The sequence below is a fragment of the Macrotis lagotis genome, chromosome 4 (genome assembly GCF_037893015.1).
Source record: "Macrotis lagotis isolate mMagLag1 chromosome 4, bilby.v1.9.chrom.fasta, whole genome shotgun sequence".
NCBI lineage: Eukaryota > Metazoa > Chordata > Mammalia > Peramelemorphia > Peramelidae > Macrotis > Macrotis lagotis.
In genome coordinates this window covers 172696127-172717186 of record NC_133661.1, presented here as the reverse complement: position 1 = coordinate 172717186, position 21060 = coordinate 172696127, and the positions used below count along the sequence as shown (strand labels likewise).

The window sequence follows — 21060 nt, the reverse complement described above, 5'->3', positions numbered from 1 at the left end:
ACATAAAAGCATTAAAATAACTCTAACTTTCAGTCATAATCAAGATTGTACTGCATGCATGTATGTATCTTAACCTTTAATAAAACATCCCAGAGTAGTTGAACACATTCTGACTTTTTCAGATTTTTGTTACTTGGCTAAAATAATATTTTAAGATTTAAAATTTTTATTCTTCATATACCTTACCTTAGCAACAAAATAATCCCACATACTAAGTTCAGGAGGAACAAATTTTTCTCTGTAAGATGGTCTTTCTGCAGGCACGGGTGGTGGTGTTGCATCTTTTACAGGCCTTCCAGGTACCAGCATTCTCATATTAAAACGTCTCCGATGTTTATCTATTTCTTCAGAAGGAACAGGAGGTGCTGATTGGGAAGGAAATAAAGCTCATTTTCTATGATTTGTTTAAACAGTTCATATTTCTCTTCACCTTATTTTTGAAAAGTGGCAGTTTGGTCAAAATTAATTAGGATAGCATTTGAAGGAGATCTTGTTGCAATTTTCCCAGTAAAGTACCAACTGTCAGCAGCCATAACACAGGGCTCCAGGAGACAATACAAGGACATACTGCCCCCATACAGTTTGTACTTTTCCAGAGGAAAGAGACTGAATTAAGAAATACTTACATATGCAAACACTGCTCTAGGTCCTACAGACATCACAAAGAAACATGAAGCCTGCCTATTAGAATTTGTACAGTCAAGGAGAGAAGATAAGATACATATATAAATAAATTCAAAAGCAATATAAGATGAATAAATGAATGATTCTCTTTTCTGTACCTCTTTCTCCAACTTTATGGTACCTTTCCCAATTTCTATAATGTTCAAATATCACTGCCCATGGCTCAGTATTCAGTAATTCCAGTTCTTTGATGACTTATCTGGGACAGGTGATTTAAGTTCATACAGAACTAACTACCAGGTGTTCTCTTATTAAATCACATTACTTATCTTTGTTACTAACTCTATTAACCACTTGAGATCTATCCCTCCTAGTACAATGCTAATGTGGGTTTAGAATTCCCAAAGAAATATAGTGAACTTGGAAATAGAGTACTTCTACGTAGTAGAAAGTAATTGTTTGGCACAAGAAGCACAATGAGTAAAACATTATGTTATACTATTTGTGACACAATCACAACATTCTTGGGGCACAGGGGGGCGGGAATCAGAATACTCCATTAGAGTTACTCAATTTTAGAAAAATCGACATGAACATTATAGAAATAAATATGTTGGATATTGGCTAAAACCTTGAACTTGTATCTAGATTTAAATTTTTAATATACTCTCAGGATGCTGTTATAATTCTATCAGTAAAACATTCCTTTTCTTTTGAACCTTATACATGGACATTTCTGCTCTTCTTCACAGTGTTTGAACATGTTCATATTTTTTCAACTTCAAAATAAAAGACTAAAGATAACAGATATTTCAGAAAACTGAATTATTCATGATTATTAGGGATCAGCCAATCAACTTGGTATTAAAGAAAGTCAAAGCAAATTGTACATTAAGAATTTAAATAAGAAAACAATTTTTAAATTTCCTATAAAGAGGAAATTTAAACTGTTTTCTTCTAAAACTCAAATTATGTAAATTCACATGCAAATGCATATCAAAGTTATCTCACCTGAAATATTTTCTGATTGTCTTCGAGGCTTTACAACAAGTTTCACTCCACCTCCAAACACAGCAGCCCACATCCGATTGTTTAATGGGTGGGCTGCTAGTCTAAATAATTCATTGAAGGAATTTGTGGCAAGGGCATGTATCAATAAACTTAAATAAACAGCAACAACAGCTTCACACAACAAAATATTCAATTTTGGTTGGTCCTCATCTCGAGCAGAGCTTAATAGATTGATAAGGGAGCTCACACCTGCAACATTGTAGAACAATCGGTTTACTATAGAAAGAAAACTCTACAAACAACTGTCTATAACAGTTAATGTACAACTGTGCCACTCTTATTGTAATCATTTTGTGCTTAGAAGCTGACATCTTCAAGTCAAAAAGCAGTGATAGGAACACTATTGTTCTATTAGAAACCAGGAGGGATGGAAATTCAGAGAAGCCTGGAAGGATTTGCATGAACTGATGCTAAGTGAGAAGAGCAGAACCAGAAGAACATTGTACACCCTAACAGCAACATGGGGGTAATGATCAACCTTAATGGATTTGCTTATTCCATCAATGCAACAATCAGGGACAATTTGGGGATATCTGCGATAGAGAATACCATCTGTATCCAGAGAAAGAATTGTGGAGTTTGAACAACAACCAAAGACTATTACCTTTCATTTTAAAAAACTGTTATCTTATTATGTAATTTTGCTATCTCTTATATTTTATTTTTTTTCCATAAGGATATGATTTCTCTCTCAACACATTCAATTTAGATCAATGTATAGCATGGAAACAATGTAAAGACTATCAGACTGCCTTCTGTGGAGGGGTGGGAAGAGGGAAGTGAAATTAGAGAAAAAATTGTAAAATTCAAAAATAAATTTTAAAGTAAAAAAAAAAGTAGAGATGGAGGGGGTGGAGGCAAGATGGAGACAAGAAGGGATCAAGTCTTAGGAGCTCTCTGATAAAAACTCATAAACTAAGGACTCTAACTAAACTTTCGAGAGACAGAACCCACAAAGGGACCCAGTGAGGCAGTTCTCCTACTCAAGGTAACCTGGAAAAGAGCAGAAAGGCTCTGCTCCCCGGGATCGGAGAGGCAGCCTACCAGAAGGGTGGCCCGCCAGAGCCAAAGAACTTCAGCCTCCGGAGGCAGCCCCAGGGCACTGGGAGCCATGGCTCACAGCAGCGGGGGAGTCTCCTGAGCTGCACCTGGAGGAGTACCAGGCACGAAGTGGGGGAACAGAGGGGGACCTCTGCCAGAGCGAGCACATGGAGCCCAGCCCTCGGGGCACACAGCCAGCAGCTTGGTCTTTCTGCAGCCCAGACCCGGAAACAGAAGCAGGCAGAGCCCATAAGCAGGAGCCTCCAGGGCATGAGCCCATTGAGCTAAGGGAGGGGAGTGAAGAGGGACTGCAGAGCTCTGTCCTCTGCCCCAGGAACAGGACTCTGGGGCTCTGACCACATTCAGATCCTGATCTCAGTCTAGGCCCCCCCCACAGAACAACAGGGGCCCCCCACCTCAGCCCCGTGGCAGAAGGGGGCTCTTATGGTCATTCACAGACCAGGAGGGAGGACAGAGCCTCACACACTGAGACCCTTGTGGGAGTGTCCCAAAAGCTCAGGAAGCACCCCAAACCAGGCCCAGGCTAGGAAAATGAGCAAGCAGAGAAACAAAAAGACTATTGAGAAATATTTTGCAAATGAGCCCAAGAAGGATCAAAATACTCAGTCTGAAGATGAGGAAGCACAAGCTCCTGCATCTAAAGACTCCAAGAAAAACAGAAATTGGGCTCAGGCTATGACAGAGCTCAGAAAAGACTTTGAAAATCAAATGAGGGAGTTGGAAGAAAAACTGGGAAAAGAAAGGAGAGAGATGCAGGAAAAACATGAAAATGAAGTAGAGCAGCTTAGTCAAGGAAATCCAAAAAAATGCTGAAGAAAATAGTATGCTAAAAACGAGCTTAGGTTAAATGGATAAAACAGTTCAAAAAAGTTATTGAGGAGAAGAATGCTTTAAAAAGCAAAACTGGTCAGATGGAAAAAGATATAAGAAAACTCTCTGAGGAGAACAAATCCTTCAGACAAAGAATAGAATTCAGGGAGACTGATGAATTTACCAGAAATCAGGAATCAATACTTTAAAACCAAAAAAAAAAATGAAAAATTAGAAGAAAATGTGAAATATCTCATTGAAAAAACAACTGATATGGAAAGCAGACTTAGGAAAAGATAATTTAAAAATTATTGGAATACCTGAAAGTCATGATCAGGAAAAGAGCCTTGACATCATTTTCAAAGAACTACTACAGGAAAATTGCCCTGATATTCTAGAAGCAGAGGGCAAAATAGAAATGGAGAGAATCCACTGATCCCCCCAAGAAAGAGATCCCAAAAAACCAACTCCTAGGAATATTATAGCCAAGTTCCAGAACTCCCAAGTCAAAGAGAAAATATTACAAGCAGCCAGAAGGACACAGTTCAAATATCGTGGAGCTGCAGTCAGGATCATACAGGACTTAGCAGCAACTACATTGGAAGCTCGTAGGGCTTGGAATACAATATACCGGAAGGCAAAAAGAGCTTAGAATGCAGCCAAGGATGAACTACCCAGCAAGGCTGAATGTCCTCTTCCAGGGAACAAGATAGACTTTCAATGAACCAGGGGAATTTCTAATGTTCCTTTTGGAATGGCCAGAGCTGAACAGAAGGTTTGATCTTCAGATACAGGACTCAGGTGAAGCATAAAGATTGGAGGAGAGGGGGAAAATATCAGGGACTTAATGAGGATGAACTGCATGTATTCCTGCATAGAAAAATGACACTGATAATACTCATATGAACCTTCTCAGTTAATAGAGCAGGTAGAGAGAGCTTTTATAGTTGAAGCACAGGAGAAAGCTGAATTCGAAGATAAAATATGGTGTAAAAATGGAGTCAATAGAAAAAAAGGGAAATGGAATGGGAGAAAGAAAAAGGAGAGGGAGAATAGTCCAAGATATTTCACATAATAAGATTTTTTTTTATTACAATGAGCTATTGCAATGATATGGAAGGGAGGAGGCAAGGGGGAATGAGGGAACCTTTGCTCTCATCAGAGATGGCTAGGAGAGGAAACAGCATATATACTCAATGGGGTATAGACATCTGGAGTAAGAAGGAGGGGGGGAGCAGGGGGAAGGGGTGGGGATGTGAATAAAGGAGAGGATGGACCATGGGGGGAGAGTGGTCAGATATAACACATTTTCTTTCTTAATTCTTGCAAGGGGCTGGGATTGGAAGGCCTGTCCAGGGCCATAGGGCCAGGTGGATTCTAGGCCTAAGGGGTGGTATGGGGGCTCAGGGCTTCTTGGCCCCAGAGCCAGGGATCTGTCTGCTGCGCCACTCAGCTACCCTACAGCAGAGTCAGAGTGAAAGGAGAGAGAAAATAGAGTACATGGTAGGGGAGAAATAAGAAAGGAGGGAGTTGCAATCAGCAATGGCAATGGTGGAAAAATATGGAAGTAACTTTTGTGATGGACTTATCATAAAGAATGAGATCCACCCATGACAGAGTTGTTGGTGTTGGAACAAAGACTCAAGCACATCTTTTGTTATTATTATTTGGGGGAGGGTGCAGGGCAAATGGGGCTGGATGGCTTGCCTGGGACCACATAGCAGGGTGATTGATCTTTGGGTGTCTGGGGCCGGATTTGGACCCAGGTGCTCCTGGCTCAAGGGCCAATGCTCTGTCTGCCACCCAGCCACCCCTACTATTATTACTATTTTATTTTATTTTGGGTCTTTTTTTTCTTTTTTCTTTTGGTTTTTGCAGGGCAGTGGGGATCAGGTGGCTTGCATGTCACATGGCTGGGTGATTGTTGGGTTTACAAGGATGGATATGGGCTCGGGTGCTCGTGGCTCCAGGACTGGTGCTTCATCCATTGCGCCACCTGGCCATACCTACAATTATTACTATTATTTTTTTTAATTTTAATTTTTTTCTCTCCCCTTTACTTTTTTCGCCCAAGCAAGTCTATCTATATTCATGGGGGAAGAGGGGTATTTTGTTTACTTGTAAACAAGAATATTTTATTAATGTAAAAAAAACATTTGTACAAAATGAGAATAAAAAGCAAATTTAAAAAAAAAGTAGAGATGGTGTTTTTACAAGTATTTAGTTTCTAAGCCAAAAACACCCTTCCACACTTTCATCAAGATTTAATGTTTTCAGCATCTAAAGCAGAGGTTCTGAATCTTTTATGCTGTCATGGACTCTTTTGGCATCTTGGTTAAGCCTGTGGAACCCTTCTCAGAATAAGGCTTTTAAATGTATAAAATACATAAAAAGGATTATAAAGAGTTATCAAAATATTTTTTAAAATACGTTCATAGACCATAGGTGAAGCATTCCTGATCTCAAGTTATCCAGAAAGTGGTGGCAAATTAACTGTAATTTTTATCAGATATATTTTCTTCATCATCTAATACTTGGAGCAAAACTTCAAGTGAATTAGAGTATTTCTTTATATGGCTGTTGATTGCTTGGATTTCTTACTTTGAAACTGCCTCTTCATAGAAAATTTATCATTTGAGCAATGGTTCTTATACATTTGATTTAGTTCCTTAGAACGGCTAGGTGGCGCAGTGGATAGAGCACCGGCCCTGGAGTCAGGAGTACCTGAGTTCAAATTTGACACTTAATAATTACCTAGCTGTGTGGCCTTGGGCAAGCCACTTAACCCCATTGTCTTGCAAAAAATAAAAAAAAAAAATTTAAATGAATTAGGTCCTTAGCTATCATGGATATAAGACCATTCTCAGAGAAACTTGCTTTACCAATATTTCATAGTTACTACATGTTTTCCTTCTAATTTTTCAGTAAAAGTTATTTAATTTTAAATTTCTTTTATTTTATCTCTTATACTCTCTCCCACCAAGCACAGTATTTCTGCTTCTATTTAGAGGTGTAAAGTAAAACCAATTGTAAATGAGGAAGTATGTGGGAAACAGCAGGATTCAAGAGGGAAAAGTTAAAATGTTCACACTATAAACCCTAGCTGGGAAGCCTAAGAACTAAGGCAAGAGGTCAAGGAGTCTCAAACCAAGAATAGAGAACAAGAAGAATTAAAAGTCCTTATCAAGAATTCAATTATATGAGTAGACATGAGGGAGAGGAAAGTCAAAAAATATGAATAGCCATGTGTCTGTCACTTAAGTCAGAACTCTGTACTTAAATCTGAAATACTGTTTAGTCAAAGGGAGATGATATCTAGCTTCAATAGTCTACATAACACTTCAAGTAGGTGGCACTTCAGAGTCTTCAGTCTCGAACCAAGGGTTGGGAGAAAAAGAATATAATATCTTATTTTGGAGGCACATTTATAAACATGGAAAGAATGACATAAATTTGGAAAATTCATTGACAAAAAAATTGACTAAATTCAATAAGAAGATTGAATTGCAAGACCCTTCCAGTTCTAAATTCTATAATCAAAGAAAATGTCCATTGTGCCAATAGACAAATAGGACTGCATTTGTCTGAGGAGCCTGGGTACTCTCTCTCTCTCTAACAAAAGAGTCATTTGTCTCGTCAAAAAGAATTTAATAGACTAAGTGTAAAGTACTACGTTAGGTTTTTTTATAAAAGTAAACTTAAGTATAGAGTGGAGGAAATAAAATTAGAGAATTCATTCTGAAAAAGATTTGTGAGTGACACAGCAGCCAAAACAGTTAATTCAATTTTTGGCTGCATTAATGTAAATAGTGTCCAGAAGGAGAGAAGCACTGTATTCTGTGCCCAGGTAAGTCCAACTTTGGAACACCAGGTTCAGATCAGTTCTAGAAGTCGCAGTTAACCAAGAATGTTGACAAATTGTAAAGTTCCTAAAGAAGGTTGAGGTATGGAGAGGTAGAGAACCAGGGTGTTGAAGGGACCCAGAACCATGTCCTAAGAGAATTTGTTTAGGCTGGAGAAGACTTAAGGAATAAATACTGTCTTCAAGTACTTAAAAAGCTCTATATAAGAGGGAAACTTGTTCTTCTTGGTCTTAGAAGGCAAAACTGGAAGAACAGAAAATGCAAGGATGCTGATTTTGGTTCGATATAATAAAAAACTCCTAACAATGAGACCTATCCAAAAGTAGAATGGGGTAATTCAGGATGTAGGGAATTCCCCATCACTAAATGTATTCAATAAAAAAAGTTAGATGATCATTAAAAGAAGTCCTACTCAGGGACAGCTAAATGGCACAGTGGATAGAGCACCAACCCTGGAGTCAGAAGGACCTGAGTTCAAATCCAGCCTCACCTAGCTGTGTGATCTTGGGCAAATTGCTTAACCCCTTGAAAAAACAAACAAACAAACAACAACAAAAAAAAGAAGTCCTGCTCAATAGCATTTACATTTTCCTTTAAATTTTCATAAAACCCACCAACCAAATTCCTTATGGAACTCTTCTCTGAGATATAAACTCATCTATAAATGGATATATCATATTTTTGTATTCTTTGCTTTATGTAGTTCATAACAGCATATTTATAATCTATAAGAGTTCTAATTCTCTGTATTTGATCTCATTGAAAATCAATCATTTAATCTCTTAATTTTTTAAAAAGAAATTATCATAGTACAAGCAAAAAAAAAAATCTCAGCACAAGAATTCCTCCTACCTGGCCACTGAGCAGGTGATGAATTTGGCGTTGCATGTTCATCAATACTTTCAGTTCTTAGTCTTCGACGATCACTTAAAAGAAGACCTTGATAAGCCATTCCAGTAAACTGATTTGCCTCATTTTGGCTACTAAAAAAAAATGAAGCATTTCTAGTGGGAAACTGAGAACATTCTTGAAATGAAATCCACTATAAATATTTCATTATTTGTGTATATTAAAAATCAGGCTTAGAGGATATACAGTATTATGGGAAGTTATCTTATGACTTTAAAATTCTTTATACTACTTATTCTTAACAAAGAAAGCAAATTATCACATTCTGGTATATTTCTTAGCCAATAATCTATTTTGCAGTAATAAAAGGGCAGTAAGTTTATCCTTACACTGAAAATGGATAGAATCTTGAGAGAACTGTGTCTTAAAAATATTTTATCGGGGCAGCTAGGTGGCACAGTGGATAGAGCACCGGCCCTGGAGTCAGGAGTACCTGAGTTCAAATCTGGCCTCAGACATTTAATAATTACCTAGTGGTCTTGGGCAAGCCTTAACCTCATTGTCTTGCAAAAAAAAAAAACAAACCTTAAAATAAATAAGTAAAAATAAGACTATTTTAGCTTCAAATAAAAATGACAGCAAATAATTTCTCTGTAGCAGCTATATTTTAGTGCTAGAAAAGGTAATAGGTCACCAGTAGCTTGATTCACTGGTGATCAACTCAAACTCTGGTCTGATAAACTTGCCTTAAAACTGAAATTATTGGCCTCGAAACTGATTTGTTAATAGGCACCATTTGGGCCAGTAAGGGAAATAAGTCAATATGCTTTATAATTAAGAGACCTCACAGATATAGACATCTTTTCTGCATTTTGAAATTTTTATTTAATCTTGCTTAGAAATGGTCTAATTAAGTTAATGTTAATATATAAATCATTCTGAATTAGCAGTCCTATATATGGCACTTACAAAAACAAACTGTTGGGGCAGCTAGGTGGTACAGTGGATAGAACACTGGCCCTGGAATCAGGAGTACCTGAGTTCAAATCTGACCTCAGACACTTAATAATTACCTAGCTGTGTGGCCTTGGGCAAGCCACTTTAACCCCATTGCCTTGCCTAAAAAAAAAAAAACTTAAAAAAACCACTATATTTTCAAGAAATAAACTGTACAAATATAAATTTCTTACATTTTTTCAAAAATTATTATTTCTAGCATTTAGTTATTCAAAATTTAAATTAGGTGTTTAGCAAATGATACCCTCAGGACCAATCCAGTCCATTGTCAGTTTTTATTCTATACCCCAAACTGTGGGTGGAACAAAAACAAAAGGAGGTCTGAATTTGGTCTACAGTCTACTGTAATTTGTCAACTCCTGCTTTAAATCATGCAGAGAATTTCAAAATTGGATGAAACCAGAGAGACTATATGTTCTAACTATATCTAACTATGAATTCTCTCACAATATCCTGGACTTTTCCCCTTGAAGAATTCCAGCAAGGAAGGACTCATTTATGAATATTTTAAAAATGAAATCTGGGCCATATATTCATGTAATTTAATTTCTATGGAATTACAATATCCTGACCATCAGAATTTAAAGAATGCAAATAATAATGAACACCACTTGAAAAATGGAAACATTCATTTCTTCTTATTGAGATCATATAAATTTTATCTTTAAGTTAAATTAAAAGAATGTCATTTTAATATTTTTTTTCAAAAAGTAACTTCCATTTAAAATCAATACATGAAATAAAAAGCTCTAATAAAACATACAGAAAAAGTCTCATAATTTTCCATATAAATGAAATCCAGCTTACTCTATGTATTTATAAGTTTCCTTCTAGATGTCAAAAGTTGGTGATTAATGTGAAACTCAATTTCACATAATGCTATTTTGTCATTCTCTAAACCGTCTGTTCTTGGAACTTTTAAAATAAAAGACAATAGCTCTGAGATGTCAATTTTAAATGTTAATTTAAAAAATAAAGCATATAAAAAACTTCCAAATAATCATTTATATTTAGATAGTAAGTCATGTATCAAATATCTACACCAGTTTCTGATGGGAAAAATACAAAGATATAAAGTAAAATTAACGATGACACAAAACTATGAAAGGGCGCTTGTCTTCTGATTCTCCATCCTTTGTTAAAATACACATAAGGACACCAAATCTTATTAAAAATAATAATAACAACATAATTCTGGAAGTTTCATTCAATTTTATTTTTGTGTATCAGTATTAGTGCTATTTGGTTAGGGTTTTTTACCTGTAGCTATGACTGTCACATAATGCTTGGTAAATAGATGCAGAAAGTGAAGCTGCTAATGAATGAAGTGTGTGCACCTAAAACCAAAACAGTCAGAATTACATTTGGTACTAACATTTCTTTGCAACAGTAAAATACTTAGAGACCAAAAATTAACCAAACAGACTCCCAATGTTGTCATAAATACAGTTTGATTAGTAACACAGGAATGTATTTAAGTAAGATAACCAGACTCCCCAACAATTTGGACTGTTTTAATCAATCTATGTTGATGCTATTGGGACACTTCTCACTAATGCTAAAGATTAGTTGAAGTATGAATGAATAACTTACTATGTTCTAAAGGCAACAAATTTTAAAAAGTACAATAATTTCAGAACCTGGAAATTATTTTTGGGTTTAGTATACAGGCTTGTCCCTGAAGATGCCCCACGCTAAAAATAACAGATCTGATAATACCACTGAAAATGGAGGGGGGAAAAACCCTCACTTTTAGAACAGCAGGATTGAATCCATTTAGAAAATTATATTTATATCAAACTGTATGAAAATGGCACTCATAGCCCAAAGAAGATTTAAAGCATTTCAAAAAGTAGAGCAATTTATTTGAAAGAATAGTCTATCCTAATGTTCTAAGGAGTATAAAATTTCAAAGCCACTAGAATCAGTACATCAATTTGAATCCTATTACTTGGCTAAACCAATTTCTCTAGAATCACAGAATTTTAGTATTTTAGGGATGCTCAAGAAGTCTAATTTTGTGATATTTTTTGAAAGTTATATTCAAACCAGTAAGGACCTAGAATGTTTACTGTATCTTTATATATAATTTCAAACTCTTCTTTCCTTATTTAACTAACTAGTATAATTATAATCAAAAATATCTATGCTAACTGCTATTCCTTTATGGGAAGGAAATTCTCTTTACCAATGCAGAGTTATTCCTTTTCTAAAACTTGTTTACTTTTTTTAACTATTTATTTTTTTATTTGTTTGTTTTTCCAGCTATGTGCAAACATAGTTTTCAACATTGTTTTTTAATAAAATTTTGAGTTCCACATTTTTCTCCCATCTCCCCTTGATAGCAAGTATATATGTTAAACATATTTCTATGTTAATCATATATAACTTGTATTCTTAAAGAGCTGATTAGAGCATTGAGATGTTAGGTTCCTTTATCAAGATAACACAGCCAGGATGTGTCAAAGGCATTATTTGAATCCAGGTATTCCTGGTTCCCAGGCCAGTTCTATATCTACTATTTTATACTGTATTTAACTATACTAAATATTAATACAAACTAATTCATTTTATAACTTTTCAGTATATATTCTCCCCCTCATAGATAGATAAGGGGTCCCCAACATATTAATTGCAGTCAATGTTAGAACTATCACTTCTATCTTACTGAACTGCTGACCAAAATTTTTGATTTATGCACGTGGCAAATTCCCTTTGCCCCCAATTTGTGGATAAACATTCTTCTCCCAGGAATTTTACCAGCAGATGCATAGAGAGGATTCTTTCATATGACCAGAAAAGAGAATTCAGGGCTCTAAATAAAGAATAGTTGAGGGGAAGCCTAGTTAATTCTGAGATTCCTACTCAGCAACTTGTTCGTTCTTGGCATTATTCAGCTGTTTAATTCCTCAGAGTAGGAAAGTAAGGTTATATTCTGGCAGTACTATGGTCAACTAAGCCCAATTTTCCTTAATTATTGTATAGATATTCCAGAACCAGAAGGAAATCAAAGAATTGCAGATAACACCCAAGAAAGCTTGCTCCTTTTCACAGATTAGTCATTTTTGATATACTAATCCAACCAACCAATCACTCACTATTATTTTACTTGCCTGGATGAGAACAACCATACTTGTTTAATAAATTAGTGTTTCACTTCAAAGAACTGAACAGCTCAAGTATATAGAATAAAGAAAGTAGAAATAGAAACTGTCTAATAAGTGACAAAGAATCAATGATTGCTACACCTATTAATACTAGTCAACTGTTTTTTTCTGTCTTCAAGAGAGAATACTACTTTACCAGAAATATTCAGAGATGAACAAAATCCTTGACTTTAAAATTAAATTTAATGGACAAGCAATCTTGAAGCAAAAGAGAAAAGAAGTACTGAAAGGGATATATGAGAAATTAGAAAGGAATACATGAGAAATTAGAAAGGAATATATGACAAATTAGAAAACAATTAGAAATTAATTGGAAATAATTATTAAAGTGTGTGCTTATATATGTATATGTATGTATATATAAAAAATGTCTTACATACACACACACACTCACTCTCTCACTCACTCATCATTGGATGTTCCAAAAGTCTTAAGTGTAGTTTTAAGCTAACTATTGAGCATTAAATTACTTTCACTAAAATTAAATTTTTCTTATTACAAATTAAATTGTTTCATTCAGAATGTTCCTAAAGTCTTTTTTTGATTTTTTTGCAATTATTTGCGATTTAAATTTTTAATATCTTAAAGCAATTTAATAATGTAAATTGATAATATAATTTATACATACATATACAAATATATAAAATTAAGAGATAAAATGATAAATAAACTTTGCATTACCTTCACATCTTCAATATTGGGATGTGGTGGCACTTTCATCTGAACAATAGTATAAAGGATATCATGGATGTGATTATTTAGATATAATACAGGATTAGCTATAACTGTTTTTGTTGAAGCAATACTTGCAGAAAGCAGAGGTAGTGTTGTGGGTAATGGTAGTGGAGACTGGAGCTGCTTCACTGTGGTTTCCTATTATAATTTTAGAAAAGTAATAATTAAAATTAAAGAAAAACTAATAAAAACATGCATAAGCTATGTGACAAACATTACTGATGACAGGTGAAATCTAATTATAATCAAGAAATTTTTAACTGATAGAAATTCAACTGAATTTTTTGGTTAAAAAACCCAATATTTTTGGCATAAATGTCTTGACTTTTTAATACTATAGGAAGTGAATTTGATTCATTTAACCCCCCAAACAAGGCTAGAGTTAATTAAATGCTCAAATTATTGAACTGAAAAAAATGGAAATTTAAGAAATGGTCATACCTGTTGCGATTCCTGAAGCAAAAATTTGAGTTCCATTCTTACTGAGGCTAGGCCACCGCCTTGTGCCCCATGAAGGCTACAATAGCTAAGAAATACTCTTAAAAGATCTTGGTTTTTCTGTAGCCACAACTTCCGCCTTTCAGCATGTTCTCGTTTGGCTTGTAATCTTCGTCTTTCTAACTGGTGGCGCTCATATGAACCAACTTCTGGTTTGTCCATTATTTCTTCAAAATCAAGGATATCACCATCTATTTTTGAGTATGTTTTGCTGGGATATTCTTTAGCAGTTGTTTCATGATTACATATTTCATGCATAGCAGCAATTTCTTTTTCCAGCCAGTTGTAGAGTTGAAATCTGAGTTTTCCTCCATCTACTTCATAACCTGTAGCCAATGTCCTAAGCTCAGTCATAAGGATCTTTAAACACGCTCTGAATTTCAGCTGTTCTGCAATCACATCAACCTCAGGGTCACTTTCTTGAGATTCCTCTTCCTGGGGGGTTAGTAACATATTGGGATCTGAAATTTTCTGATCTTGTCTTCCATTTCTTTTTTCCAAATCCGAACTTTTCATTACTATGCCGGCATCATCTTCCTCTTCCAAACTATCTTGGTCCTCACCCCAATCAAGAGTGAGTGGCTCGTCATCAACCTTTAATGTTGTTTGACCCCAATCAAACTGAGATGACTGCACATTGGCTGAACTTAAGGGAACACTTTGACTTCTTTCACTCCACTCTTTGGATTCAGAAGTCCCAAGGAGGTCTTTGTTCACAGAAAAGCATGTCTTCTTACTTACTTTTGGAATTTTAGAAAGGACTTCAAGAGCTAACACAGGACATCCAACTTTAAAGTGAGCATTTGCAGTGGTAAAGAATAATTTTCTCTCTATAAGGTTAATTTTACCAACAAAATTTTTCTCACTTTTGAGACCTAAAGTTGCTAAAGTTCCTTCAGGTGAGCCAAAGTTTCTTCGAAGAAGCAAAGGGTGGGTCCGGAGGTAGTTGTAAAAACTAAATACCGCGGGATTGCAAGATTTTATAATAACTATGGAAATAAAAAACATATCATATTTCTATTCAATAGAATATGAAAATTTCATATTAACTTTTAAAGTATAGAACATTTAATTAATTTGTGATTGTATAAATTGATATTCTACAAATATAAAGATGTATCAAAATGATGAACAGAAAGCTTTTCCAACTAACAAAAGGATATTGAAAACTACATTCTCAAAGAAATTAATTGTTCTTCCTTGTAAAACTTTTTAAAAAACTAAATTACCTACCACAAAAGAGATTTATGAGAGTACAGTTCATATTTTCAAGGCTATTCAATCAAGTTAACACATAGTTAATTAAGAGTCACTCAGTCCCAGAGCAACTAAGTAGCACAGTGAATAGAACACCAGCCCTGGAGCCAAGAGGACCTGCATTCAAATCTGACCTCAGACACTTAATAATCACCTAGCTGTGTAACCTTAACCCCACTGCCTTGGAAAAATCCAAAAAAAAAAGTCAGTCAGTCCCACAAACATCTTTATTTTTGTCAATGAATAGCTGCTGAATCATCAAAAAGAATTTAAATAAATTGCAACCTAAACTTCATTTACACATTTGACTTATCTGGCTTTAAAGAATTAATGCAAATATACAATGAGATCATATATATGAAGATGCTTAACTTGGAATATTTTAGAAGGCAGCCTACATATAACTTCCATTGTGATTTTGTATAAATTTAGCACAAGAATGTCTATCTGGAACTACTATAGCATGACAAACAGGCTTAGTCCAAAATAAGATGCTGATTTCCTTAGGTCACTGTACACTCATCATTTGGGTCATATTGTATATGTGGGCCTGTAGTCAAAAAATTCCCAGGAAATACTGGAATTCTCAAAACTCCCCTAGGGTTCCAGCTTGGACATCCCAAAATGGTGTAGGAATCCCACTCAACTATGTCAATGTTTCAAGAGAAATAGGCTACAAATAATATCAGGGGTGAAACAAGGATGCCCATTATCACCACTACTATTCGATATCGTATTATAAATGTTAGCTTCAGCAATAAGAGAAGAAAAAGGAACTGAAGGAATTAGAATTGGGGCGGAAGAGATAAAATCTCACTCTTTGCAGATGACATGATGGTATACCTAGAGAATCCCCAAAAATCATCTAAAAAAACAACTGGAAACATTTAGCAACTTTAGCAAAGTCACAGGATATAAAAATAAACCCTCATAAATCCTCAACTTTTCTATATATGACTAGCAAGATACAGCAGGAAGAGCTAGAAAGAGAAATACAATTAAAAGTAATTGCAGACAATATAAAATACTTGGGAGTCTATTTGTCAAGGCAGACTCAGAAACTTTTTGAAAACAATTACAAAACACTTCTCACACAAATAAAATCAGATTTAAATAACTGGGCTAACATCAACTGCTCATGGATAGGTAGAACTAATATAATAAAAATAACAATTCTACCAAAATTGAACTGCCTGTTTAATGCAATAACAAAATTCCAAAAAATTACTTTAATGAGTTAGAAAAAGTTGTAAATTCATATGGAGAAATAAAAAATCAAGAATTTCCAGGGATTCAATGAAAAAAAGTGCAAAAGAAGGTGGCTTAGCCCTACTAGATCTAAAATTATATTAAAAAGCATCAGCCATCAAAACTGTCTGGTATTGGTTAAAAACACAGAGTGGTGCACCAGTGGAATAGAGTAGGTGCAATAGCAGGAAATGATTATAGTAATCTGCTATTTGATAAACCCAAAGCTACTGGGATAAAAACCTCTCTTTGATAAAAACTGCTGGGAAAACTGGAAATTAGTATGGAAGAAACTTAGATTAGAGCAACACCTCACACCCTATACCAAGATAAGATCAAAATGGATACAGAATTTAGACATAAAAAACAATACTATAAGCAAATTAGAAGATCAAGGACTAGTTTACCTGTCAGATCTATGGAAAGTGAAGCAGTTTATGACTAAGGAAAATATGGAAAACATCACTAAAAACAAACTAGATGATTTCACTTATATTAAATTAAAAGGCTTTTGCACAGAAAAACCACTGTAACCAAGATCAAAAGAAATGTAGTAAATTGGGAAACAATTTTTACAACTAGTATTTCTGACAAAGGACTCATTTCTAAAATATACAGAAAACTGAGTCAAATTTTAAAAAATTACCATTCTCCAAATGGCATGTGGTCAAAGGATATGCAAAGGCAATTTACAGATAAGGAAATCAAAGCAATCTATAGTCATATGAAAAATTGCTCTAAATCATTAATTATTAGAGAAATGCAAATTAAAGATTCTCTGAGGTACCACCTCACATCTCTCAGACTGGCCCATATGACCAGAAAGGACAATGATCAATGTTGGAAAGGATGTGGGAAATTTGGGACCCTAATACACTGCTGGTGGACCTGTGAATTCATTCAACCTTTCTGGAGAGTAATTTGGAATTACGCCCAAAGGGCAGCAAAAATGTGCATACCCTTTGATCCAGCAATACTACTACTGGGTCTCTACCCTGAAGACATCATGAAAAAGGGTAAAAACATCACTTGTACAAAAATATTCATAGCAGCTCTGTTTGTGGTGGCAAAGAATTGGAAATCAAATAAATGTCCTTCAATTGGGGAATGGCTTAGAAAACTGTGGTATATGTATGTCATGAAACACTATTGTTCTATTAGAAACCAGGAGGGATGGGAATTCAGGGAAACCTGGAGGGATTTGCATGAACTGATGCTGAACGGGATGAGCAGAACTAGAAAAACACTGTACATCCTAACAGCAACATGGGGGTAATGATCAATCTTGATGCGACTTGCTCATTCCATCAGTGCAACAATCAGGGATATTTGTGGGCTGTCTGTGATGGAGAATACCGTCTGTAGAGAAAAAACTGTAGAGTTTTAACAAAAAACAAGGACTATTACTTTTAATTTAGAAAAAAAAGTGATATCTTATTGTCTGATCTTGCTATCTCTTATACTTTATGTTTCTTCCTTAAGGATATGCTTTCTTTCTCATCATTCAATTTGGATCAGTGTATACCATGGAAACAATGTACAGACTGGCAAATTGCCTTCTGTGGGGGGTGGGGGGCAGGGAAGTAAGATTAGGGGGAAAACTGTAAAACTCAAAAAACATAAAATCTTTATAATAAAAAAAATTGAAAATTAAAAAAATTGAAAAATCTCTATTTTCCCATATTTATAGCAACAAAATCCTCTGGAAACCTACAAAGAGGTTATGTGCTTTCTTCTAATACAACGAGTAAAGGCAAAAATAAGAATTTGTTTGTGTGTGTGTGTGTGTGTGTGTGTGTGTGTGTGTGTGTGTATCTGGATGTAGATATGTATATGATGTTTATATGAAATTATATGAAAAATATGAAATACTCTTATCATGAGTGAGTATACAAAGGAAAAAAAAGCAGATCTCAACCAGTTCTCTAACTAGGTTAGGGCTGTAGAATAGAGGAAGAGGAAGAAAAAAGAAAAACCAAAGATTAAGAAGTGGCCTAATACTAAACACTATTATTTAAATTTATGGTCCTTGATAATGGCTAATTCAAAGATGATGAGTTATCAGACATATGACAAAATTTCTCCAAGATAGAAAATAAGTTTGGCCATAATTTACTTTTTGGTCTCACAATACAAAATATTTTTAAAAAACTTCTCACCTTGATTTTCATCTTCTTCCTTTGGTGTTTGTTCCAATAGTGTATCCAAAGCCCTTGTATAGTCTTTCATTACCCAATAGGCAAGACTACGCAGGAAGGGATCAGGATGTAATCTACTACAATTGAATCCTGAACTATCTTTCTGACAACCCAAAATCTTTTCATATAGGATGGATATGTAGGTGGATGATGTCTCAAATTCAGATTCATACAAACGAGCAATAATCATGGCTAGCTGAATGTCTTCCATTTTTTCAAGACACACCTGTAAATAAATAATTTTTAAAATTCCTAAACATTGGTTTTAAGGGAATTTATATCTCTTGCTGATACATTGAATGTAAACATTCTTTTTTGGCTATTCTTTGCAGGATCAAAACTTTGCACAGTGCCTGACATGTAGAAAGCATGATCCATATAAGGCACTAAATAAATTCTTAATTGATATTAAAACAATCTTACTATTTTGTATCAAAAGTCAAGTTGGAATACTTACATAATTGATTAAGCAAGATAGTGAATATTATTATCTGGCAATCTAAAAATTTAACAAGCCTGAGTCAAACTTATTTTTAAAAACCCAGGATAATGTAAATTAAAAAGGCAAATTTATATAATTTTCATCTAAAAACACATTTCTAAATTCCCAAGGAGTTCCCAATATAATCATCAACTATTAAAATATATAAACACAAACAGCAGAAGGAGAGATAAATTACCTAATTAAAAAAATATATTTCCAAGGAAGAGTTTGCTGTCTGAAATGACTATTAACTTCAATTTTTTTAGGACAAGTTAACCTAATAATCATTAGAGTTTTAGCACCTGTGAATTTAACATTCCACTGTTCTGGACCTATATCCTTGATGTTCTCAGGAATATGAAATTTTAAGAAATCCCTGTCTTATTTGGAAATAGACCAATAATTAAGAAAGTTGCTGTTTAGCATTCAAACTACTGTAAGATAAACCAAGAAGTCAATAATCATGTCATTATTTGATCTATATTTATTTACAAGTTATGAGTTTGAAAGAAACTCAAGATGTCCCATACTCCAACACCCAATGTTTTACCAGTGAGCCCCAAAGAGCATAACTGACTTGCCAATGATCTACAAAGGTATGAAGGGGCTAAACCAGAAAGTGAAACCAGGTCCTCAGACTCTATATCCTCAACAATAATGCCTCTTCAGAAAAACAATGCTGAACTTCTGAAGAGTGATGTTCTTTCAAAACGGCCCATTCTATGATCTTTCAGGATTGTGGCCTCTAATTCATCTTTTAAAATATATCATTCAGGGGGCAGCTAGGTGGCGCAGTAGATGGAGCACCGGCCTTGGAGTCAGGAGTACCTGAATTCAAATCCGACCTCAGACACTTAATTACCTAGCCATGTGGCCTTGGGCAAGCCACTTTAACCCCATTGCCTTGCAAAAAACAAAATCTAAAAAAAATAAAATAAAATAAAATATATCATTCTGCAGTTCACTGCTTGATCATTTTGACTGTAGTTATTACTACAGATACTCAGAATGAAAAAAGCAGTCACTTCAAGTCCTACTCATTCACAGTACATATAGAAAAAGTCTGGTATTGGTTAAATGGATTTATGAATGCATTCATACTTTAACAGAGAAAATGATGTATTTCTTTAGATGAGAAATTGTTCAAATTGAGCAAAATTAAGTTTTAGCAAACTGAGAAAAATTGAGCTTCCCCAGATTCCTTTTTTATTCTACCTATATTGTTCACCTGGTAGTCACTCTAAAAAAGATGGGATAGTTTCTGAGACATTCTACTTTTATGGAAAATGGGAAAAAGTAGACACAGATGGGTTTTTTAAGAGTCTGTCTATTTTCATCAAATTTGGTCTTTTTGATAGGTTCTTTGCTAACAAAGATTAATCTGAAAATTTAAATGAGTGAAAGACAGGTATACTTTAAAACAAAATGGGCTTTTTTTAACAGACAGCAGTCATTTATTAAGCTACTATAAATCAGACAGATATTAAATGCTCAAAATACAAAGAAAGGTAATCAAAGAATAAAAGACAGTCCCTGTTTTCAGACTTACAGTCTAATGGGGGAAGACAACATAAAAGACTATTTAATTGAGTTATATGATTGAGTGGTTGTGAAACTTAGTGCAAATAGCCCTGATTTTAGAAGAACAAGTAGTTTTTCAAATATATTTATGATAGTTAAAACAAAATTACTTTTGAAAAATGAGATCTCTTTCCATTCTGATAATTAGTTAGTAAATGTGGTTGGTTATTTTTTTTTAAGGTTTTTGCAAGGCAAATGGGGTTAAGTGGCCTACCCAAGGCCACACAGCTAGATAATTATTAAGTGTTTGAGACCGGATTTGAACCCAGGTATGCCTGACTCCAGGGACGGTGCTTTATCCATTGCACCACCTAGCCGCCCCGGTTGGTTATTTTTCTTAATAAAGTATGTTTTTATTGAAAAAAGTATCATACATACCTCTATGGCATCTTTCAAAGAACCAGCCAACAGGAAAAAGGCTGCGGACTGTTCAAAACGTTGTTTTCCTAATAAGGAAAAGGCATTTTTTAAAGCAGCCTTACGCCACCTATCTTCACTAAAATTGTGGCTGAAAAATGCAGTCATTTTTTCATCATGTTGTGACCTACAAAATAGTTTAAAACAAATTTATACATATTGTTTCATTCAGAGTCCTA

The 21060-nt window shown here is 34.7% G+C and overlaps 1 protein-coding gene across 1 annotated transcript in view; it reads right to left on the bottom strand.

Moving 5' to 3' along the window:
* DMXL2 (Dmx like 2) overlaps positions 1 to 21060 on the bottom strand; it is a 100056-nt gene that overhangs the window by 34372 nt on the left and 44624 nt on the right. Inside the window, exons 14-21 of the mRNA XM_074234680.1 lie at positions 20843 to 21008; positions 18361 to 18625; positions 13640 to 14685; positions 13145 to 13336; positions 10557 to 10633; positions 8283 to 8413; positions 1636 to 1884; positions 187 to 365 (exon numbers count right to left, since the gene is read on the bottom strand). Coding sequence (XP_074090781.1) covers positions 187 to 365; positions 1636 to 1884; positions 8283 to 8413; positions 10557 to 10633; positions 13145 to 13336; positions 13640 to 14685; positions 18361 to 18625; positions 20843 to 21008 — 2305 coding nt within the window. The remainder of the gene's footprint in view (positions 1 to 186; positions 366 to 1635; positions 1885 to 8282; positions 8414 to 10556; positions 10634 to 13144; positions 13337 to 13639; positions 14686 to 18360; positions 18626 to 20842; positions 21009 to 21060) is intronic.